The sequence below is a fragment of the Peromyscus leucopus genome, chromosome 1 (genome assembly GCF_004664715.2).
Source record: "Peromyscus leucopus breed LL Stock chromosome 1, UCI_PerLeu_2.1, whole genome shotgun sequence".
Classification (NCBI taxonomy): domain Eukaryota; kingdom Metazoa; phylum Chordata; class Mammalia; order Rodentia; family Cricetidae; genus Peromyscus; species Peromyscus leucopus.
Genome location: NC_051063.1, coordinates 52,883,604 through 52,908,005, shown reverse-complemented (window position 1 = coordinate 52,908,005; position 24,402 = coordinate 52,883,604). Strand labels below are relative to the sequence as shown.

At 45.9% G+C, this 24,402-nt stretch overlaps 1 protein-coding gene across 1 annotated transcript in view; it reads left to right on the top strand.

The window, feature by feature from the left end:
- The window catches only part of Armh3 (armadillo like helical domain containing 3), a 175,499-nt gene that overhangs the window by 125,204 nt on the left and 25,893 nt on the right, over positions 1–24,402 (top strand). The window contains exon 19 of the mRNA XM_037207348.1: positions 18,626–18,704. Coding sequence (XP_037063243.1) covers positions 18,626–18,704 — 79 coding nt within the window. The remainder of the gene's footprint in view (positions 1–18,625; positions 18,705–24,402) is intronic.

Here is a 24,402-nt window from a genome sequence, read left to right as displayed (position 1 = left end):
ACGTGCCCCTCCTCTGCCTCTGTGGAACCCTTGTCTCCTCTTTGCCTTCGTTCGACCTCACCACATCCCTACCACAGAAGGGCTCTGTGCTATGTCTCAGGAACCTGCATGCTCCTGGATATCCGGAATCATCCTTCTTTTCTCTCTTGCTTCCTGGCATGGTGCCTGCACATGGAAGGTATTCACTGTCTGTCAAAACAGCCTGAATGCACGAGAGTCTCTGGTGGTGTCACCAGCCCTTCGAGTCAGACACCATAGGACTGTTCCTGGGGACAGAGTGTTCCTTGACGTACAAGAAAGCCGTCACTGCAGTCAAGGAGAAGAAAATGCAGAAGTTACTTCTTCCAAGTTCTCAGATCACTGAGGAGGTCTCCTTTTGTAGCCTCACCTTTTCAAGAGATGGAAAACCCACTCTCCCTGCTCTATTGGAAAGAAAACAGTTAATAGCCTTTTCGTGAGCATAAAGCAATTACATCAGCCTCCTGTAGAGACAATCTGCCAGAGCCAGCCGCCTCCCCCTCCACCCAGCTTCAGTTCCTTCCTCTGGAATCCCAGGGTCCTCCCCTGAAGGCCTTCATCTTGCACTATGATGATGAATGTCTAGAGCTGGCTCTCACCCCTGCTTCACTGGCCATTACTGAAGGTGCTGTCAAAGAGCAGAGCCCCGAATTTGTCCTTGTCCTAAGACCTCTCCTGGGCAGTGCTGTTGATCCAGTCGTAGCCATCCTGCTTCCCCGCTTTCCCCATTGGCCTTCACTGAAGGGAACTGCAGGCTGCAGACAGCTGTGGGAGAAGGTGTGGCTGCCAATCACTCTTCCCTGGCCCTTTGTTTGCTCCTGTTGAGGGCCCAGCAAGAAGAGAAGCTGATGAGCATGCATATGTACCTGTTCTCCAGCATCCGTTCCATGCTGAAGCCCAGCCTATGGCATTTCTTCAATTGACTAGTCATGTCTGTTGCCCAGCAGTCTCAGTCTCTTCTGTAGTGAGTCAGAGGTTTATTGGTTTCTAGAATCCAGCCTTACCTGCCTCTGTCCATTCTTATTTTCTCCTTGAATGGTCTTTGATAATGGTTTTTAACATAAGTTTGATGTTTGAAGTTGTCTCCACAGCTACTCTTTTTGAGGGTCCCTGGTGCCAAAACTCTGACAATAAGCTATCATTTAGTCCATTTACAGAACAAAATAGAACCAAAGGGTGTTCAGGTACCGTTTGTAAGTCTTGTGATAAATACCCATCTCCTCTGGCAAACAGGAGTTATTAAATAATGATACTGACTAGGCTGTTGAAACTCGGAGTCTGATTGCTCCCTTGGTATTGGGAGAAGTACCCTTGGTACTGTCTCTTTTTCCAAGGAGGTGCTTTTCTCTTTTGAGCCAGTTGCACTTAAAGGGCAGAGTGTTTCTTCCCCACTTGGCTCCTGGTTTAAGGACCACTCTGTACCAGCAGCTCTGCCTCCCGGCTCCTCTGCTTCTGCTCTTTCCCCCCCCCCTCTGCTTCTGCTCTCCCCCCCCCCCCCTTCCTCTGCTTTTGCTCTCCCCCCCTCCTCTGCTTCTGCTCCTCCCCTCCTCTGCTTCTGCTCTCCCCCCCTCCTCTGCTTCTCTGCTCTCCCCCCTCCTCTGCTTCTGCTCTCCCCCCTCCTCTGCTTCTGCTCCCCCTCCTCTGCTTCTGCTCTCCCCCCTCCTCTGCTTCTGCTCCCCCCTCCTCTGCTTCTGCTCTCCCCCCGCTCCTCTGCTTCTGCTCCCCCCTCCTCTGCTTCTGCTCTCCTCCCCTCCTCTGCTTCTGCTCTCCCCCCTCCTCTGCTTCTGCTCTCCCCCCTCCTCTGCTTCTGCTCTCCTCCTCTCTCTCTCTGCTTCTGCTCCCCCCTCCTCTGCTTCTGCTCTCCCCCCTCCTCTGCTCTCTCCCCCCCTCCTCTGCTTCTGCTCTCCCCCCTCCTCTGCTTCTGCTCTCCCCCTCCTCTGCTTCTGCTCCCCCCTCCTCTGCTTCTGCTCTCCCCCTCCTCTGCTTCTGCTCTCCCCCCTCCTCTGCTTCTGCTCTCCCCCTCCTCTGCTTCTGCTCTCCCCCTCCTCTGCTTCTGCTCTCCCCCTCCTCTGCTTCTGCTCTCCCCCTCCTCTGCTTCTGCTCCCCCCTCCTCTGCTTCTGCTCTCCCCCTCCTCTGCTTCTGCTCTCCCCCCTCCTCTGCTTCTGCTCTCCTCCCCCTCTGCTTCTGCTCCCCCTCCTCTGCTTCTGCTCTCCCCCTCCTCTGCTTCTGCTCTCCCCCTCCTCTGCTTCTGCTCCCCCCCCCCTCCCCCCTCCTCTGCTTCTGCTTCCCCCTCCTCTGCTTCTGCTCCTCCCTCCTCTGCTTCTGCTCCCCCCTCCTCTGCTTCTGCTCCCCCCCTCCTCTGCTTCTGCTCTCCCCCCTCCTGCTTCTGCTCTCCCCTCCTCTGCTTCTGCTCCCCCTCCTCTGCTTCTGCTCTCCCCCTCCTCTGCTTCTGCTCTCCTCCCCTCCTCTGCTTCTGCTCCCCCTCCTCTGCTTCTGCTCCCCCTCCTCTGCTTCTGCTCCCCCCTCTCTGCTTCTGCCCCCCCTCCTCTGCTTCTGCTCTCCCCCTCCTCTGCTTCTGCTCTCCCCCCCTCTGCTTCTGCTCTCCCCCCTCTGCTTCTGCCCTCCGCTCTTCTGCTTCTGCTCTACCCCATCCTCTGCTTCTGCTCTCCCCCCTCCCTGCTTCTGCTCTCCCCCCTCTGCTTCTGCTCCCCCCTCCTCTGCTTCTGCTCTCCCCCCCTCCTCTGCTTCTGCTCCCCCCCCCCCCCCCCCGCTTCTGCTCTCCCCAGCTTCTTTGCTTGCAAGGCTCTTGTCTCTAGCCAGCCACCACCGACTCACAGAAGCGGCACTCGGGCTTCTTAGTGAAAGCACTGTGTCAGGATTCTGAAGGGAACATAAGTCACTGCCAAAGCAGGTGAACAGCCTTCCTCAGAGCTGGCAGGAAGGGCAAAGCGCTGTCACCGTGAGCGGAGAGCATCCAGGGCATAGCAGCACCGCATCTCGGTGGTTAGCACCTGCAGGCTCAGAGCTGACAGTGCACGGTAATAAGATTCATCTCTGCTCACTTAACTGATGTGGGCTTTATGCTAAGTGTTCACTTGCTTAATTACTTTGGCAGTCTCGCTGATTGCCTTTCCTGAGGAGTTCTAAAAGGTTCCCCTGGGATAGAAAATAAACCTCTTTCCATGTCTTTTAATTTCATTCTTTTCTTGGAGTCCTTGAGAACCAGTGTGTGATCCATATGACCCACCATCTCATTTCTCCTACAAGTGAACATGCGGACCTCTCCCATAGTACATGAATTCTGAACTCTTGACAGCCTTCTTCCTCCTTCGTGCGCATGAGGGCCTTAGCCCTCCTTTTCTACCACTGAGGTATATGTTTAGCTCTTCTGATTAGTGTGGACTCCAAATGCCCCTTTTTCTCTTACTGGTATAGGACCCACAGAATATTCTCTCTAACCTCAGCTTAGAAACTGCTAAAAATTTGCCTCCATTTTTGAAGTGATAAAAAGCCTAAATGAGTTACTAATTTTTCTGCCTCCTTCCCCTTGGTGCTTAAAATTTGTTTTATAATAATTGATTTAGTTGGGCTAATGAAATTAAGATGTAATTAAAGTATTCAGGCTTTTGTCTCATGCCATTTTTGGAACATGTTCAAGTCATATTTAAAAGATTAGAATGTTTATCATTAATTAAAATTAGGCTACTTCTTGGGATTTTGAGAAGATTGCCACTCTTTAGAATTTATCCTAGGTGTCTAGGGTTTTTGTTTTCTCAAGAGAAAGAGGAGGATTTAATAGATAATGTCAAATGGCCTGTTTTGTTCCTTTACATTTAGTAGGTGTTTCTGAGAGTGAAGCAACATCTTGCTTCCAGAGATAGGACACCCAGGACCAGGCTTCAAAGGTTTCATTCTCTAGCCCCAGGAGCATTTCTAGTCAGCAATTCCTGACCAGCCAATAGAGAAAGAGAGAGGGAGCCTGGGGTCTGGAAAGATGACTCAGCAGTTAAGAGCACTGGATGCTTTTTCCGGAGGACCTAGGTTCAATTCCCAGTACACACATGGCAGCTACTGTCTGTAGCTCCAATTCCAGGGGGATACAACACCCCTACACCACACACCCCTACACACACACACACGAAAATATGCAGGCAAAACACCAATACACATAAAATGAAAATAAAATTTACAAACTAGTAATGAAAAAAAAAAAAAAAGAGGCCAGGCATTGGTGATGCACACATTTAATCCCAGCACTCAGGAGGCAGAGGCAAGCAGATAGATCTCTGAGTTCAAGGTCAGCCTGGTCTACAGAGAGAGTTCCACAACAGCCAGAGCTGTTGTTACACAGAGATACCCTGTCTGGAAAAAGAAAAAGAAAGAGAACCTAAAGCACAGAGTAATGAGATCTGGGCAGGTCGGGTTGATCATGTGAGTATTTTATCTCTAGGAAGATTTTTATTCTCTTCACTTATTGAGGGAAAGATTTGCTAAAAAGTGGACATATCTCAGAGGAATGCGTCACTGGTGTCCGTCATAGAAAAAGGGCAGTTCTTCCAGCGTGGTTAATTCTTTAAATCATTGTGACTGTGGAAACTGGAGACAAATGTTAGGCTAGTAGCTAAAGCAGGAACAATGTCGTTCCTCTCACAGGGAAGTGCAGGAGATGATTAGCTAAGAATAAAGCCTGCAGAATAAAGCCTGGCTGAAATCTATGATTTGGGTACACAACTGAACCTCAGCTTGTTTTCCGGTAGACACAGGGAATGAGTGAAATAAATGAACTCATTTCTCAAGGAAAGTAGCTATAACCTATTGCCTAATTTCCAGCAGGTGATGAGGTGGAAACCTACATCAGGCGAAGCCATGCATCAAGGCAGAAAGCCTAAACTCCCCAAATAGATAGCCGTGCACAATCAGCTTTGGAGGAGGAGGCAGCAGCTACCCGGAGGCCATGCGCCTGTGCATTTCATACATGTTAATCCTCTGCTGTTTCCTGTTAATGAGTTGTGAACCTTCTCACTTGATACACAGCTGCATGAAAATGGAGGCAGTAGGTAAATAATTTCACTGGTGTGACACATGTTTTCACTTGGAAATCAAGAACAATGCTGGCTCAAGTCATTCCCCCATGTTGCAGACTGTGAGTTGCTAGGATGTCGGTCAGTGATACACATTTCCAGTCCACTCCCTTCAGCCAGCAAATTTATTGCACAAATTAGTCAGATTCTTTAGTAGTTTCTTAGGCCACTTGACAAACTTGGATCAATAAATAAAGTAAGCAGACAACTAGATGTCTGAGCCAGTGGCTTATTCTTCCTGTCAGCTGTCAAACTGCTTTGTTATGACCTTTTCACATGTGCATGTGATATGATGTTACCTTGATCACTTTTATATTTTCCCGGAACTCCCAATCCTCTTGCCTCCACCTCCCAAGTGCTGGGATCGCAAACACCTAGTTTAGGTGGTCCTGGAGGTTGAGTCAGGGCTTCTTTCATGCTAACCAAGCACTCTACCAAAGGAGCTATGTCCCCAACCCCCTCTGCTATGTAGATGAATTTCTAAACAGTCTTATTAAATAAGAAACACAGAGCCAAATGCAGGGGTGCAAGCCATAGAGACCAGAGAAACAGTGAGAGCCACCAGCTGACCTTAGCTCACCACGCCGCCATAGCTTCCAAAGCGATCCAGCTTCTTCCCGTCTAACCTGTGCCTTTATTGCCTTGCTGTTCTGCCCTCTCATTGGCTCTTAGCCCAACTACCTCACTTCCTCATCATGCCTGTCTGTACAGACCTCCAGGTCTCTATGGTTGGTACTGGGTTTAAAGGCTTGTGTTATACCACGCTTGGCTGTGTCCTTAACCACACAGAGACTCTGCCTGCCATGTGATCAGATTAAGGGCGTGTGCTACCACCACCTGACTTCTGTTTATGGCTGGCTATGACCTCTGATCTCCAGGCAAACATTATTTATTAACATACAAATAAAATATCACCACACTACTAGTTTTTTATCCTACACTCCCATTTCCACATCCCTGCTAGTTCATCTTTTGTTTCCATGTTCTTTGTCTTCATTATCTTATTTGTCAAAATGCCTTCCATACTAACCTTCCCTATTTTCATTTTATTTTTAAAAATATATACACTTGTTTCTTTTGGTCTTGAACAGCTACAGGGACCGTAGTATAAAGAAGGGATAACTTAGAGGAACGCCCAACAGGTCAGTCAATGAAGTTTTTGATTAGATAGTTCCAAAGTGAAAAGGTTGGGAGGAATTCTTATTTGAGGTTTTATGTTGTTAAATGTTAATCAGCAGAGTCTCTGAGGCTTGTAATACACCGCTGTTAACAGGCGTCAGGGGAAATTGCGTTTTGCTGTTGTTGCTTTTGTTGTTGAATTGTATGGGCTGAAGATTCATTGGCTCCATAAGGTAAAAAGTTTATTATTGCATGAAATGGAAGCATGTGTGACAGGTGTGAAGGTGAAAAGGAAAGTTAGTATGAAATTAAATGACTGAACCTCAGACAAACTATCTGCTGACACACACCACTCAGTCCTGCCTTCCCCTTCTCAGAGGCCAGTGTGTTTGAAGGTTCCTTTGAAGAATTTTTAAAAGCAAGGTGTCCCACCATAGGCACTGTGCTCCAGAAAGCCAGCTCATGCAACCAGGGATGGATCCCGATCCTACTGCCAGGGGGGCCCTTAAGCAGATCAAGTTACACAACTGTGTCGCTTATGCAGAGGGCCTAGTCCAGTCCCGTGGAGGCTCCACAGCTGTTGGTCTAAAGTTCATGAGTTCCCACTAGCTTGGTTTGGTTGTCTCTGTAGGTTTCCCCATCATGATGCCCCTTGCTCATAGCATCCCTCTTCCCTCAACTGAATGTACCAGCTCTGCTGACACCCCATGGGAGGCTTTGCCTTTTCAGAGGAGGGAGTGGAGGTTGGTTGGAGGAGGCTGGAGGAGGCAGGAGGAGGGAAGAGAGGAGGATCTGTGGGTGGTATGTAAAGTGAATGAAAAATTTCTTAATTTAAAAAAAAAAAGTGTTTAAAAACATAGAATGTTTTTCCCATTTACAATCACCAGATACCCAGGAACGTCCTCTGTAGTGTATTGTGTAGTGTGTCACAGAATGTTCTAGCAAAGAAGAGATTGCTTAAAAGAAAAAACAAAATAAACAACCCAGATGAAGTTTTAGATTAATGGTAATCCCCAGCAAAGTGCGCACACACCTACCTCTACCTACCTACCTTTAGGGCAAATTAGTAAAAGAAAACATGAAAGAAATTTTAGAGAAGAAATCCAATCAGATGGAAAAGCCAGCACTTAAAAGCAATTGCTTTCTGTCGGGCGGTGGTGCACACCTTTAATCCCAGCACTCGGGAGGCAGAGGCAGGCGGATCTCTGTGAGTTCGAGGCTGTTGTGCCCAGATCGTGACCCCCAGAGAGACCACCAAAGACGAGCATGCCAGAATGCAAAAGCAAGGTTTAATTCTGAATATCCAAAAGCAATACAAGCCTAGGCAGGGACTTCGTCCAATACATCCAATGCAGTGGAGGCTGGAGGAAGTGCCCACCTGTCTGCAAGCTCAGTTTTTAAAGGGAAAAGTCACAAGGCTACATCATTTAGGGATGCTAGTATGGATACAATTCTGATTGGCTCGCTTCTAGGGACTTCTAGAAATTACTTCTAAGGGAGTGGTTACCCACTACCATTTCTCATTGGCTGCCCTCAGGTGGAGGCATTTCTGTGATCAGTTACCCTGAAAACCAGGGAGAGGACATTCCATAGTCTGGCAGGCATTACCTCGTGACTATCTTGTGACTCTGTACTTTTACACTTCCTGGTTTCTGGAATCTGAACTGACTGGTTTCAGTAACTAATGGCCTATTCCCAAAAGGAGAAATCTTAGGCCTTAGTTTTTGGGTGAAAGCATTTTGGTCTTATTTCTAAGATGGCTCATTTTGGTTTCACAGAGGCCAGCCTGGGCTACCAAGTGAGTCCCAGGAAAGGCGCAAAGCTACACAGAGAAACCCTGTCTCGAAAAATCAAAAAAAAAAAAAAAAAAAAAGCAATTGCTTTCTTACAACAAGTAAGTAGAACAATTGGGATTTTCCCCCTCAGTACTAGGTGATCTAGCAGGGTCTTAGACATGCTAGGTAGGTGCTTTACCACTGAGATATAGCCCAATTCCTGTAATTTTGAGACAGAGTCTCATTAACCCAGGCTGTCCTTAAGTCCTCTAGCCTACTTCTTCTGCCTCCTGAGTGCTAGAATCATAAGTATGTGCAACAGTGCCCAGTGGGGAATCAGGATTTTAACTCAGGCCTACTTTCTCTACATCTAAAATTCTTGGTTTTTTTCCCCATTATGATGTATTGTTCAGGAAAGCAGTTGTAGTTTTAATTTTTCTTTGGGCCACCAGCTCAAAAATAATGACACAGAGACTTATTAATTATGAAAGCTCAGCCTATAGCTTAGACTAGTTCCTAACTAGCTCTTATAACTTAAATTAGCCCATTTATTATAATCTACTGTCTGTTGCATGGCTCATTACCTCATATCCCCATACTGCTTCCTCTGTGTTTGGTGACTCTGCCCTTCTTCTTCCCAGAGTCCTCTCTGTCCCCGGAAGTCCCACCTAACCTCTTCCTAGCTATTGGCTGTTCAGCTTTTTATTACACCAATTACAGCATTTTCACACAGTGTAAAATATCCCACAACACCAAATTTCCACTTTAGCCTGCTTTGTTTGGTTGTCTGTGGAATACCAAGTTATCCAAGCTTCCGACCCATGTCTATCCTGTGTGATTTATTCATCCATTGACTCTTACTGGGAACTAGCTGGGTTCCAGATACTGGGCTAGATGTTTAGCATTGGCTTTGCCAAGTTTTTCTTGATGAAGTTTTAATCTAATTAATGTTTAACAATAAAAAATTGGGCCGGGCGGTGGTGGCACATGCCTTTAACCCCAGCACTCGGGAGACAGAGGCAGGTGGATCTCTGTGAGTTCGAGGCCAGCCTGGTCTACAGAGTGAGGTCCAGGAAAGGGACCAAAACGACACAGAAAAACCCTGTCTCGGAAAAACAAAACAAATAAACAAACAAACAAACAAACAAGAAACAATAAAAGATTGGGAGTCAAATATCAGGGTAAGAACCTGAAAGATCAGAGAAGCCACCAGTCACTTCCTCTACCATTCTTCTCAGCCCCCACTTACTACTTCCTGTCTCCTCTCTGTCTACAGTCTTCCAAATGTCTATGGTCAGCTAGTGGTTAGCTCTGCTCTCTGACTCCAAGCAAGCTTTATTAGTCAGAACACAAACAAAACATCACACAGCATGGGCTGGAGAGATGGCTCAGAGGTTAAGAGCACCGACTGCTCTTCCAGAGGTCCTGAGTTCAATTCCCAGCAACCACATGGTGGCTCACAACTATCTGTAATGAGATCTGGTGCCCTCTTCTGGTGTGCAGGCATGTATACAGGCAGAACACTATATATAATTAATTTTTTTAAAAATCACACATTTCCCCCTTTTGTCTAAATAAAAAGCGAAAGTTTTAACTAACATAGTAAAACTATATGCAATAAGTACAATATGTTATATATTTATACTTTATTATTGTAAGAACCCTCTCATGTTTAAATCACTTTTAGCAAATATTTGTTATATGCCTGTAGTTAGTGTTCCCAGGCACTTTCTGAAGATAATATCACTTGCCAGAAATCATTCAGAATAAGTAATCAGACTATTTTTTTTTTAAGTTTCTAGTTTATATTTTGATTACTTGAACCAGATAAGATAGCTCTCTAATTCTTTCCTATCAACAACCTATACTAAAGAAAATACTGCTCCCAGCACTCGGGAGGCAGAGGCAGGCGGATCTCTGTGAGTTCGAGGCCAGCCTGGGCTACCAAGCGAGTTCCAGGAAAGGCGCAAAGCTACACAGAGAAACCCTGTCTCGAAAAACCAAAAAAAAAAAAAAGAAAAGAAAAAAGAAAAAGAAAATACTGCCTTTAACTATCTCCTGCACACACATTTTAATAAACTTATTTTGGAGTAATTGTATATTTACAGGAAAAGTGCAAAGATAATACAGGCTTGCTGTGTATCCTTAGCCTAGTCTCGTCTCACGTTAGCATGGTTCATTTGTCAGCACAAAGAAACTGTCATAGACTTGTCATTCTTAACTAAACTCTCCATTTTATCTAAGCTGCACAGTTTATCCATCAGTATCTTCCTTCTGTTCCAGGACCAGTACAGGGTGCTCTGTTGTATTTACATGTCATGTCTTCCCAGTGTCCTCTGATCTGTGACATTTTCCGGAATTTGTCTGAAATTTTTCTTTCTTTCACTTTCCCCCTCCTACCTTTTCCTTCCCTCCATTTCTTCCTTCCTTGATCACTCTTTGATCCCTTCTTTTCTTAGGCTGGGGATCAAACCCAGAGCCTTGTAGAGGCTGGGAACGTTCTCCACCACTAAGCAACCGGTCTCGCGCCCTCTTCTTTCCTCTTCCACCTTGACAGGGACTCACTGTAGGGTTCTGGCTGTCCTGAAACTCACTGTGTAGACCACACCGGCCTCCTCCTCTCAGAGAGCCACGTGCCTTTGCCTCCTGGATGCTAAGATTAGGGACAGCCTCAAGCCTGGCTTCTGGGTCTTATGTTTTCTGAGACTCTAGTCTAAGCTGACCTTGAACTGTCAATACTTTTGCCTCTGCTTCCTGACCACTGTTAGTACAGATATGTGCCCCATGCTGTCTGATGGTTTTCTTAGATTTATAAGTTTCTGGAAGAACCTAAGAAAGGTGATGTTCCTTTTTTTCTTTTCTTTTTTCTTTTTGTTTGTTTGTTTTGTTTTTTTGAGACAGGGTTTCTCTGTGTAGCTTTGTGCCTTTCCTGGAACTCACTTGGTAGCCCAGGCTGGCCTCAAACTCACAGAGATCTGCCTGGCTCTGCCCTCCTGAGTGCTGGGATTAAAGGCGTGTGCCACCACTGCCCGGCCGTTCCTTTCTTATAATAGCTGTGATATCACTGGCTTGTTAACCCTCCTCATCTGGTTAATGTATTATTTGCCAGTCTTTTTTACTGTAAATTTCTGTTTTTTTCCGTTTTGCTACTCTAAATAAGTCCCTAAATCTAGCCAATCCTTAGTCCTGGTAGGAATTGAACTTCCTATGAGAGGAAGTATCTGTACATATTACCAGAAACACTGTGCCACATCCTGCATGGCTCCAGGGACGGACCTGACTAGGATGGGGAGGGAATGAAGGAAAGACAGACACACAAACACACAGAAATAGCTGGGATTGGGTAGTCTGGACTCTCAGCTGGAGAAACCACAGCAACCTAGAACCTCAGGGCATTTATTATATAGAACTGAACAAAGAGGCAGGAGTATTGCTTGTAGCTGATCATAGAGGCAGGATTTTACATACAAATAAAAAGGAGGCAGGATTTACAGTATAAAGTTGAATCAAAGGAGTAGGTTTAGCTAATCTTGGTAGGAACATTCTCTATAAGAGACTTCGTTCAGGCTATAAGTGTATGTGTGTGTGTGTGTGTGTGTGTGTGTGTGTGTGTGTGTGTGTGTGTGTGTTAAGCATTTGAATAGATACACTCACCCACATGGGCACATGTGGAGGCCAGAGGTGAACATCAAGATGTTTTCCTTAGTTGCTTCTCTACTTCATGTTTTTGAATATTTTTATTAATTCTTTGAGAATTTCATATAGCATATTTCAATCATATTCTCCCCATACATACTCTTACTCCTCCCAGATCCATGTCCACTTCCTAATACACCCTTAATTTTGTATCCTCTTTTTTTTTTTTTTAGCCCATTGACTACAGTTTGTGTTCCCCATATACTCCTGGTTATTACTAGAGTATGTCCAACCTACAAGGAGCCACACCCTTAAAGAAAACTCACTCTCCCTCTTCCAGAAACCATTACCTGTCCACAGCTCCTCAGTTTGGAGAAGGGACTCATGAACCTTTCCCTTTCATAAATTATTGATGTCCTGCTTCTTAGTTTCCTTCCAAGAGGACCAGAAGACTCCCCGGGGAAACTGCCTCTACTTTGGACAGCCTCCACTAAGTGACACCTTTCTCCTTGCATGTACTTGGATAATTACTCTTCTGAGTCTGGGTGCTCAAGGTCACCAGGTTTTGGAAAATATTGAGGGCCGGCCTCTTAGTTTCCTTCCCAGGGGTCCAGCAGAGACGCTACTAACAGTGGGATAATCTATGGGAAAAATAATCTAAGTACACCAGGTTCTTTTGTCCATCTACTTTATTCCTCTGAGATTAAATTCTATCTACACAGCTTCAGTTTTATTCTTACATTTAGCGCCTCTCTGTCCCTTTTCCTCCTGTCCTCTCATAATTTTAACTCATTTCCATCCTGTCCTCATCTTCATCCTTGTTCTCCATCGTGGTTCCTTCCCCTTCTTCCCTGGAATAGGTCTCTCCCTTACCAGCTGCCTGACTCCTGCAATACAATGCAAAAGCTTCCAAGGTCCCTATAAGAGCCATGATAGCCGGGCGGTGGTGGCGCACGCCTTTAATCCCAGCACTCGGGAGGCAGAGCCAGGCGGATCTCTGTGAGTTCGAGGCCAACCTGGGCTACCAAGTGAGCTCCAGGAAAGGTGCAAAGCTACACAGAGAAATCCTGTCTCGAAAAACCAAAAAAAAAAAAAAAAAAAAAAAAAAGAGCCATGATAACCAGCTTCATTTGTATCCCAAAAGGGGAGTGAATAGAGGAGGTCGGTCAGATAAAGCCTGGAATAAGTCAGAAAGGGAATTTATGTACTCAAAATATATTCTTATAAGTGGTTAGGTGAAATGTCATGAGTCTATCATAAATGTGCTCAAACTGCAATCTTACAGGTGCCTAGGTAAAAGATTCAATATGTCATTAAAATAAAACTACAAAAAATCCTTTTGTTCTGAGTCAATTGCTCTGAAATGCCATTTGGGCTGTGAGAGAAAGGAGAATCTGAGCTTCATTTGCACAAGAAACAAAGCTCTCCCTAGGATGCTAGAGAAGAATTTCAGGCAAATGTACTGTTAGGAGTTCTTGGAAGCATACATAGCATACAAAAATATCATTGCAGGAACCAACATTTATATTGTTTATATGTTCCATGCTGGGACATTGAATGGCTGGCAACTCCAGCTGCTGTGAGTTCATGAGTGATGTGGTTCAGAAGATGCCATTTCACTTTCATTCTCCCTGATCTCTGGCTCTTAGTCTTTCCTCCCCTCTTCCAGGGTGGTCCCTGAGCCTTATGGAGAGGCTGTGGTATCGATGTTCCATTTGTGGCTGAGCACTCCATTGACATGATTCTCTGTGCTTGATCAGTTGTGAGTTTCTGCATAGACCACCCTCCAACAGAGAAAGTTCTCTGATGGGTTCTGAGAGCTATACTAATCTGGGAGTAGAGAGATATAAATTTGTAGGGCAGTTTGACAGTAAGTCCATTTTGTAGAATAATAGTAGTAGGTTCATCCTGAGACTTGTGAGCGCTCCAACCTTGAGTTTTGGGTCATATTTACAGCACTATACATGCATTTCCTTTTATGAAGCAGGCTTTTATATCCAAGCAGAGAGTGGTTGGTTATCCCTATAACATTCATGCCACTGTTGTACCAAGGGAACCTAATTTTAAAGTAGGATCTCTCACTGAACATAGAGCTCATTGGTTTTTGCTACATCGGCTGGCTGGCCAGCCCCCTGTCTCTGCATCTCCCCCTGCAGTATTAGGGTTTCAAGGGCACACAAGTATGCTTAGCTTTTATGTTGATGCTGGGGCTCTGAACTCAGATTCTCACATTTGCTTAACACACACTTTCCCCCCAACTCCTTAGAGGTTTTTTTTTGTTTGTTTGTTTGTTTTTTGTTTTTTTTAAAAGATTTATTTATTTATTATGTATACAGTGTTGTGTCTCCATGTATGTCTACAGGCCAGAAGAGGGCACCAGATCTCATTACAGGTGGTTGTGTGCCACCATGTGGTTGCTGGGAATTGAACTCAGGACCTCTGGAAGAGCAGTCAGTGCTCTTAACCTCTGAGCCATCTCTCCAGCCCGGTTTTTTTTTTTTTTTTCTAAGTCAATTTAATAAAATGTGGTGGCTTTGGATGTGAACAACTGATAGACAGGGAACATTTGAAAGTGATAATTCAATGACTTTTTTTTTTTTTTTTTAAGATTTATTATGTATACAGTAGGGCACCAGATCTCATTACAGGTGGTTGTGAGCCACCATGTGGTTGCTGGGAATTGAACTCAGGACCTGTGGAAGAGCAGCCAGTGCTCTTAACCTCTGAGCCATCTCTCCAGCCCAAAAGTGATCATTCTTGATTTTGGTTTCAATGCCTGGAATTTAAATTTGGTTTTGGAGCTACATACTAACAAGCATGAGGATTGAATGTCAGTTTTGATAAAGCTCAGCTTCTTCAGTGACTGTATTTCATCTCCGTGTTGGTCCAGCTTCACTGAGTACCCACCCTGTACACCTCATTCTAACTGGAACACCAGGGCCCCCTGGTTGACCCTGGGTTGTTCTTTTTCATCTCGAATCTTAGCCAATGACTTGGTTTTTTGTTGTTGTTGTTGTTTTGTGGGTTTTGTTTTGTTTGGTTTGGTTTTTTCAACACATTGTTTCTTTGTGTAGCTTTGCACCTTTCCTGGAACTCACTCTGTAGCTCAGGCTGGCCTCGAACTCACAGAGATCCACCTGCCTCTTGATAGTAATCGGCGCTGGTTACTGCGTGGAAAGGTCATGGTCACAACAGAACCCAGTGGTACTTTTAGAACTTTATTAGGAGGGAAAGGCAGAGGAGGGGAAGTGGGGGGAAGAGAGGAGGGCCAGGCCTGGTTGGGGAGGGAAGCAGGGGGAGGGAGCAGAGCAGAGAGCAGAGAAAGAACACATGGGGGGGGAGTCCACGTCTGCTTTTTAAGTCGGGTACATAGTCGCCCACGCCTGCTGATCAGGTAAGACTCAAGAACCCACGCTGAGCATGTACTGGAGTGAGGGCAGGATCCTAACATTCCAGACTTTTTGCTTATTATAAACTAGCAAGTAAATAGGAGTAGGGGCGTCATTTCTCCTGGAAAAAATGCTTCCAGCTGTCTTGGTGGGCGTCGGTTGGCTCATAGCGGGGCAGGGAAGGGGTCTTCTGAGGTAGACAGGCGTTCTGGGATGATGGGCTGTCCTGCTGTCCTGGAGCCGTCCATCCCTCCTGGCTTGGCACTCTGGCTGCTTTTGTGTCTGACAGGATGCTGGTGAGACAGAAAAGGCCTGAAGTAGATCCGACCTGTCCAGATGGATTTAAGCTGGTTTCTGGAGCTTGGGAAAAATTTTGAGCATGTTAAGAAGCAGCCATGAGAAAATTAGTGACCATTTGTGGCGTTTAGTACTCTGCTTGTATTGGTTGGTTAGTGTTAATGAGAGAGACAGAGAGATCGGAACATGTTAAGCTTTATCAGAGACAGATTATTCAAGGCACCTGTTTCCTTTACTAGTTTAGCATCCAGGAGACAGGTGATCAATTGTTGAGAGCATTTAACAGTAATAGATGGTTATATTAAAGTCTGTTTTTGTAGAACCCAGACACTTTTGGGTCTGGGGGTGTAAATGCCTTTTAGCTGTTACAGTTCCTTACTTGATGATCTCTGGACTCCGGTTCTGTGGTGGTCCTGTACCATTAGCTGAACAGTGAGTTAGAACAGGGAACTGGGGAGAGAAAAGCTTGTGGTGCATGAGAACTTATTTCTTGGAATTAGGGACAAGGCAGAGAGCAGGGCTCTGTGTGCACAAGAATGAGAAGCACTTCTGACCGGTCTGGAGTGAGGCACATGGAGGGAGCAATGAAATGAAAGCTCCTATCTTAGCTGGAAAACCTTTTCCCATTAAGTAACCCTGAAAGTACAATTAAATTGGGGGGGGGGGCTGTCCTCCCTACCCCAACAATAGGGAAATGAGGAGAGGTGAAATCCCAAAACTCCCAGGACCGGGTCAGTGGCTCTGGTGCCTGGAAGGAAAGAAATGGATCACTTCCCTGCTGCATTCTGGGTTCCCTGCAAGCCTGTGGCCAAGCCTAGGTCTGCTGGAGCTCTTAGCTTGATGTTCCCATGTCATCTTGGTGCCTGGGAGCAGTCAGATGGCCGGTTGTCTTTCTAGGTGGCACTTTGAATAAAGCTCAACTGATGGCCTGGCAAGGCACACATTAGCCTGAATGGCATTTCCTCCCTCCCCGCCCATCCCCCCACCCCACCCCCCACTTAAAACAGGGAACCAATGGCTCTCGGGAGCCAGCATGTGCCAGCACTTGGCAATTTTGTTCTTGGCTTTTTATCTCTCCCCCGGTACACCTTAAATGCCACAGATGAAACTTTCAGCTGTGGGGTCAGCAGCCTTGCTCTCCAGATGCTGAAGTTTTAGTCCTATGTCAGGGAGGTCTGGGGGCTGCTGTCTTGAGGACAGCTTTAGGAAGACCTGGTGGAGGCAGGCTATAAACTGATCTCTGGCTAAGGATCCATTCTTGTTCCTGTGATCCACTTGTGGATTTTGATCGTAAACTTATTTGCATGGATTCTAGCCTGCTTCCAGACCCATCTGTGTCTCTCACAGCAGCTTGAGAACGAGTGGGAGGAGTTAAGGTGAGTTAGGGTGAGAGTCAGCAGAAGCGGCCCGCCCAGCACTGGAGAGCCCGCCCACTCATTGAGGAGTTAAAGCCCGCCCACTGCTGGAGAGCAGAAAGCGGAAGTCAGATAGACAGAAGTGGTTGCACGTGGCAGGGGGCCATAGGGGGAGGAAGAAGGGTTCAGAGCTTCAGTAGGAAGCTTGGGGATAAGGTAACTCTTCATTTGCCCATTCGCTGGCAGAAGTTCCCGTGAAGCTGTTATGCGGCCAGATTTACTGGTATACGCCCCTGTGTCCCATGGCTGCAGCCAAGAGAGAAAAATAAAAAATTAAAGTAATAAACCTGGATCCCAGGCTCCTATTGCAAGCACCCCTGAGGCAAGGAGAAGGATCTATGAATCAGCACTGGTTACCCAGACCATCATCACAATAGGGGTTAAAGGCTGGGAGTGTGCTGCGTACCCCCCAGGAGTCCCACAGCATTGACCCCCTCATCAAGAGAGAGAATGAGTGTGCAGAAGTTCCTATATAAGTTTGCGACACCAAATGATAGTAATCCGTGCTGGTTACCGCATGGAAAGGTCACGATCATGACAGAACCCAGTGGTACTTTTAAAGTTTTATTAGGAGGGAAAGGCGGGGGAAGGGTGGGGGGGGGAGGGGTGAGAAAGAGGGGAGAGCCAGACCTGGTGGGGGAGGGAAGCAGGAGGGAGCAGAGCAGAGAGCAGAGAAAGAAGAGAGAGAGAGAGAGTGGGGGTCCATGTCCTGCTTCTTAAGGCGGTACGTAGTTGCCTGTGCCTGCTGATGACCTAGAACCCACCATAAGCATGTGAGGGCAGGATCCCAGCATCTCTGCCTCCCAAGTGCTGGGATTAAAGGCTTCGCCACCACTGCCTGGCATGACTTGTTTGTTTGTTTGTTTTTTACTTATGTGCTTTTTCTCTGTAGCTCATTTCCACATCAGAGGCATTTGATTGTATTCTTCAGTGACTTTTTTAGGGGGTAGGGGTCGGGGTTTCAAGACAGATTTTTCTCTGTGTAGCCCTGGCTTTCTTGGAACTCACTCTGTAGACCAGGCTGGCCTTGAACTCAGAAATCTGCCTGCCTCTGCCCCCTGAGTGCTGGGATTAAAGGTGTGCACTACTGTGCCTGGCTTCAATAACTTATTAAATCCTTCCCATTTCAGTTTCCAGTTCATTCCCATTTGTAACCTCATGCTTAGGAAGAGGACAGTTACCCTTGTTCTAATGCTGTGATAAACACCTTGACCAAAAGCAACCTGAGAAGGAAAGGGTTCATTTCATCTTACAGCTTGCAGGTCACTCCATCAGAGCAGAAGTGGGACAGGAACTCAAGACGGGAATCTCGAGGCAGGAACTGAAATAGACCATGGAGGAGTTCTGTTTACCGGCTTGCTCAGCTTGCTTACTTGCATGCTTTCCTTTCTTTCTAACTTTACTTTTTATTTCAGTGTATGTATGTTTGCGTATGTGTGTGTGCCAGGTGCATGCAGTGCCCTTCAGAGGCCTGAGGAGGGTATCAAATCCCCTGGAATTGGAGTTAGAGACAGTTGTGTGCTACCCAGAGTGGGTGCTTGGATCTGAACGTAGGTCCTTTGTAAGAACAGCAAGTGCTCTGGACCACTGAGCTATCTCTTCAGTCCATTATCAATGCTTTCTTTAGTATCCAAGACCACCTGTCCAGGGGTGGCACTGCCCCCCAGTGTCATGGGTCCTCCCACATCAGTCATTCATCAAGAAAATGTCCTACAGACTTGCCTACAAGCCAATCTGATGGAGGCATTTTTTTCAATTGAGTTTCCTCTGCTCAGATAAATGTAGCTTGTGTCGAGTTGACAAAAACTGACCCAAGGCCACTCACTCCTTACTATTTACTGAATTATCATTATCTTTCTTCTGGGACTATGTTAATGTTAATTCTTTATTTCAGAGCCATCATCAATCACTTTAATCCCAAAATTGAGTCCTATGCTGCTGTGAATCACATTTCTCAACTCTCAGAAGAACAGGTAAGTCACTCCTCTCCCGGATGACCTCGCCGGTGATGAGGATCAAGTAGCTGTCTTCCTTCTGGTAATGGGATTCTGTGACTGAGCTCTGAGCGGGGTGGTAAAGCCAGGCTGCTGAGAAGAGTTAGCACAAGATTGCTTGCTGATTCTTTAAATAGAGTAATACTTTCTTCATTTGTGCCATCTGAGGGATTTGTTTAATTATATAGAGAGTATGGGATGAAACTTGACAAGTTACTGTCTTACAGTGGGTGATAGAATATTACTTTTTAAGCTCTCAGTCACAGTCATTTTGATTTCTGACAGTCAGAAACGTCAACATAATGGTGCACACCTGTAATCCTAGCACTTGGAAGGTGGAAGCAGGAGTTCAGAGTTAACCTAGGCTACATAGTGAGTTCAGGGACAGCCTGGGCTGCATGCTACCATGTCTTAGGAACTCAAACAAGGCCGAGCAGTAGTGGTGCACACCTTTAATCCCAGCACTTGGGAGGCAGAGGCAGGCGGATCTCTGGGAGGTCGAGGCCAGCCTGGATCTCCAGATCTCCAGAGCGAGATCCAGGACAGGCACCAAAACTACACAAAGAAATCCTGTCTCAAAAAAAAAGAACTCAAACCAAACAAAAGTAAGATATGAGAACTTAGAAATGAACGTAAATTCCAGCCCCAGGAAAACGGCAAGTGCAGCTTGGTCTGAAGGTATGTGGCTCATGAAAGGATGGGCTCTCGTTGAGGTAGGTTTTCTTTCCCTTGAACAGTGATTTCTGGACAGGTTTTTCTCTGATGTTGTCTGAGTTGAAGATGTAGCTAGCCTTGTACATTTGATTTCCTTGAGTCTGGCCTGATTTCCCCTTCTCCCTTATGGCTGTACTCATGGGGCTTCGGCATGGCATGGAGCTGAACTGAAGGTTTCCATTCTCAGCCTTTTTCTTTTTTTAAATAAGGGGGTTTTGTGGGTTTTCTTTTGGTTAGGTTTGGTTTTTTGTTTGTTTGTTGGGGGGGAGGCCATATTGTTTGGTTTTTTTCCCCAAGGGTTTCTTTATGTAGCCCTGGCTGTCATAGAACTCGCTCTGTAGACTGACTGGCCTCAAATTTACAGAGATCCACCTGCCTCTACCTCCCAACTGTTGGGATTAACGGCATAGCCACTGCCACCCAGCTTAACTAAGGGCCATTATTAGATTAGTAATTGATAAGTGCATAACTTTATATAAAACTCTTGTTTACAAAGGGAAAAAATACATGAAACCAGGGTCATCAAGCCTATGTTGGCTCTATGACTTTAGCTCATGTAGCTAAATTGACTGTGTAGCTGAGGATGACCTTCAGCTCCTGGCTTTCCTCCCTTCACCTCCCAGTGCAGCTGTGCCCCACCTTGCTGTCTCAGTCTGAGCCTTTGGAGTCTTGTATCAAAAGCACACAATAAGATGATGGGGAGATGGCCTAGTGGGTGAAGTACTTGCCTCTCAGGCATGGGACCTGAGCTCCAGCCCCCAGTACACATAAGAAAGCGAGGCGTGCCTGCAATCCTGACATTAGGAAGGCAGAGGTAAATGGAGCCCGGAGCTGGCTCAACAGCCGGGCTAGTTGAATAGGTGAGCTTCAGTTCAGTGAGATGCGCACGTGCAAGTGTGTGTGTGGGTGGTGGTGTGGTGGTGTACACACGTACGCGCGCACGCACGCGCACACACACACACACACACACACACACACACACACAGTAGAAACAGTTGAAAAAAGACACTGGTTATGAACCTCTGTCCTCAACACAAGCTCACTTGCACATACCCACAGTAAATACATACATACATACATACATACATACATACATACATACATACATACATACCTGATTCTCCTTTCTTGTTTCCTGTTATTCTGAGTTGGAAAAGCCAAGGAATAAATTCCAAACTAGTGAAACCATGTGTGTTCTGCTCCCCTTCCCTGCCAATGCATCGTTGGAGCTCTTCTGAGTGTTTCACTGGCAGGAAACGTATTATGACCATGTGTTCCAGAGTTCTTGAAAGCTATTCAGCTCACCCAGTAAGACAGCAGGCAAGCTTTCTCCTGACAGAGAGCCTTCTCAGCACTCCCTGCAGTGGTCCTTTCTGCAGCCGGACGCCTAGCACTCTATTAATCTGTCAGTTGTTTCCTTTGAAATGTTTATTCTCTTTTGTGAAGCCAGCTGTGACTCCATACTCACACTTGAAGCTGTCTTTATGAATGACTTTCATTTTCCTTTCTTCCTCTGCCTATAGCGCGGAGCAGATTCCTGTTCTTCTCATACTGGAGCTGTCTGTGAGGTGTTTATTGATGCTCCCTTTTCCTGTTGGAGCAGTTCATGTTAATTCTCCTGTGTCACTTTTATACAGAACATTCTGTGTGTTCTGTTCTGTATGTTAACGGAAAGAGACACTCCTGCCACTGTCCGCTCTGGATGGCCAGAAAGCCACTGCAGCATTCATCTCCAGCAGCTTAGGAAGGTCAGCTGAAATCTCTCTCTAAGTAGCAGCCACCAACCAGTAATAAAAACTCATGTGGTGCATGAGGAAGTCGGGAAAGGAAAGATTAACAAGCTGTATCCTCACCCTCTTTCCTATTCTGTCAAGGTTAAAAGTGGTGAGCAGTGTTTCTTGAGTCCACAAGCCAGAAGTGAGGCAGTTTCTAGGGAAAGGAACTCAGTCTATTCAAGAATGGGGAAGAGGGCTGGGGATAGAGTGCTGGGTAGAGTGTTTGTGAGTGCTTGTGTAGCAGCTATGAAATCTCATTTCATCCCCCAGCAGTGGTCTGTTTACTTTGTAAATAGTTACATGCAGCCTGGGACCCTCCAGAAGGGCAATCAGGATGGGGTGGAAAGTCCAGGTATAATCCCTGCAGTCACACAGTTACTGTGTGCTCTCATGCTCATGACCACCAACAGGCTACAGTTATCCCAGCACTCTGCTCTCAGAATAGTTGTTCCTCTTCCCCAGCTGCCTCTGAAGGCTGCTAAATGATAGCATTATAGTGCTCTTGTTTTTATCAGATTAGAGGCATTTGACTGCCTGTCTATCTCCAACATGTGGAGTACTTCTCTCCCTTCACTTATGAACGTTAATACTAATGTCACAGTGTCAAGAGTATTTGCAGCTTCCCAGAGAGGTGGCTTTGGGGGCAGTACGGTCCTGCAGCTGTTAGCAGCTATCTTAATAGGGAGGGAAAAGAAAAAACAAAACAGGATTAAAATCCCAAGTGGACTCTAAAATACTAATAAAAATAACACCTAAAACCTGTTAAGAGGTGTTAGCTGGGACTTATAGCATTAGTAAGTGGTTTTTCGAGACAGAGTTTCTCTGTGTAGTTTTGGAGCATGTCCTGGAACTCGCTCTGTAGCCCAGGCTGGCCTCGAACTCACAGAGATCCACCTGATTCTGCCTCCTGAGTGCTGAGATTAAAGGCGTGCGCCACCACTGCCCGGCCCAAGAACAGTTTTTAAGTCATCGTAAGGTTCAGTCATTGTAAGGTTCAGTCATCGTAAGGTTCAGTCTGCAGCCCCCGCTTCTCTAGTGCCCTGACCCTGATCCTCTTTCCATAAGATGGTTGTCCTATAACCTATGATTTATTGAAAAATCTTGGTGAACGTTTTATCTGTACTAAATTAATATGGGTTAGAGACATAAGGTAGGAGCCCCCCTCCTGGACCCAGGCTTCACACACTTGGTCAAGCAAGGGCTCTGCCACTGGGCTACATTCCCCAGCCCCCTTGCCACTTTTTGTCTTGATGGGGTCTTACTAACTTGCTTAGACTTTTTTTGGTTTTGGTTTTGGTTTGTTTTTCATTGTTGTTTGTTTTGGGTTATTTTTGTTTGTTATTTTGTTTTGGGTTTGTTTGTTGTTATTTGTGGGTTTTGTTTTGTTTGGTTGGGTTGGGTTTTTGGTTTTTCAAAGCAGGGTTTCTCTGTGTAACAGCCCTGACTGTCCTAGAACTCGATCAGGCTGGCCTGGAACTCACAGAGATCTGCCTGCCTTTGCCTCCCAAGTGCTGGGATTAAAGGTGTGTGCCACCTGACTGTTTAGACTGTTCTTTAACTCACCCTGTAGCCCAGCCAAGCTGCAGCCTCCTGAGTGCTTGGGAATACAGGCCTGTGCCAGCAGATACCACTTGATGTTTAAGAGAAGTCCTTAGGGGTTAGAGAGGTGGATCAGCGGTTATAAGCACTGGCTGCTCTTCCAGAGGACCTGGGTTCAGTACCCATATGGTAGCTCACAATCATCTGTAACTCCAGTTCTAGGGAATCCAGTACCCCTTTCTGGCTTCTGTGGGTACCAGGCCTGCATGTGGTACACAGACATATATGCAGCAAACACCCATACACACAAAATCCATCTAAAATCAGATGATTTTAAACAGACTGCGGGTGATGGTTTAAGCATGAGAAGTCCTGTTAAAGGTGGGGTCTCTGCAGTTGTAGTTGTCAGAGTAGACATGGAGGAAAGACAGGGTTAGATAAATAAAGAGGCATAAATTATAAAATGTACTCAGAACTAGAACCTGAACAAGTCAGAAAGAACGGAGAATTCCAGAGTTCTTGAATGTCATGTCATTGGGGCACAAAACAGTCTGAAGCTTGGTGAGATGTAGTAGCTCATGCCTTTAATCCCAGCACTCAGGAGGCTGAGACGGGTGGATCTCTGTGAGTTTGAGACCAGTCTGGTCTACAGAGTGAGTCCTAGGACAGCCGGAGCTACATAGTGAAACCCTGTCTCAAAAAAACAAAAATAAAAAAAAAAAATCAGTCTGAAGTTCCGTGACTTAGAATATGAGTCAGTCTTCAGTCACTTGCCTCCTCTCTGCCCTCCCTTTCTTTAAAAACAGTTTCTCTATGTAATTGACCCTGGCCTCTACCTCCCAAATGCTGGGATTATAGGTACGCACCACCGTACCTTCCTAATTGTCTGCCTTTGGTTCAATCACAAACACTTATTAAGGGCCCATCAATGCCAAGCATGTTGTGAGACCTAACGGGCAAATCTTCCTTTTTAAATTGTAATTTAAAAGATTTGCTGTCCTAGCCATTCCTTGATGTAGAAACAGTTTGCTTAACAGTATGCACATTGTTGTGCCACAGATCCCTACGGCTTTTCCATTCTGCAGAACTGAAACTGTCCTCTGAGCAACTCCCTGCCCCTCTCCCCCTGCTGCCTTGGCAACCAGCATTCTACTTTCTGATTTTAAGGGTAGACAAACCTATCTTCATGCTTTACTTTCACCCCACCAGCCTAGGAGCTTGCTAAAAATTTCTCTGCATATAAAGTCACTTCTGAGACAGTCTTAAGGGTTGGGCTATAGCTCAGAACCCAGTATGCTAGCTCTTTGCCTGGCATACTGGAGTCTCCTGGTTTGATTTCCCAGTAACTCCCCACCCCCAAAGAATGTTTAGGGAGAAAGGCATTCTGCTGGGACCCACAATGTCATGGGAATGTAGATGATGTAGGCAGGATTGTTATTGTTTTTATTATTATAATACAGTCACAATCAGTTTGTCTTTTTAGATTCTTTTTGTCTTGGTGTTTTGCCTGTATTTATATCTCTGTGCCACGTTCCTGCCTTGTTTCTTGAGTCGGGGTTTCATATAGCCCACGTTATCCCAGGACTAACTCCCTTGTATCCCTCCATTTCCCAAATTCTGGGATTATAGGTATGAGCAAGTTGTGTTAG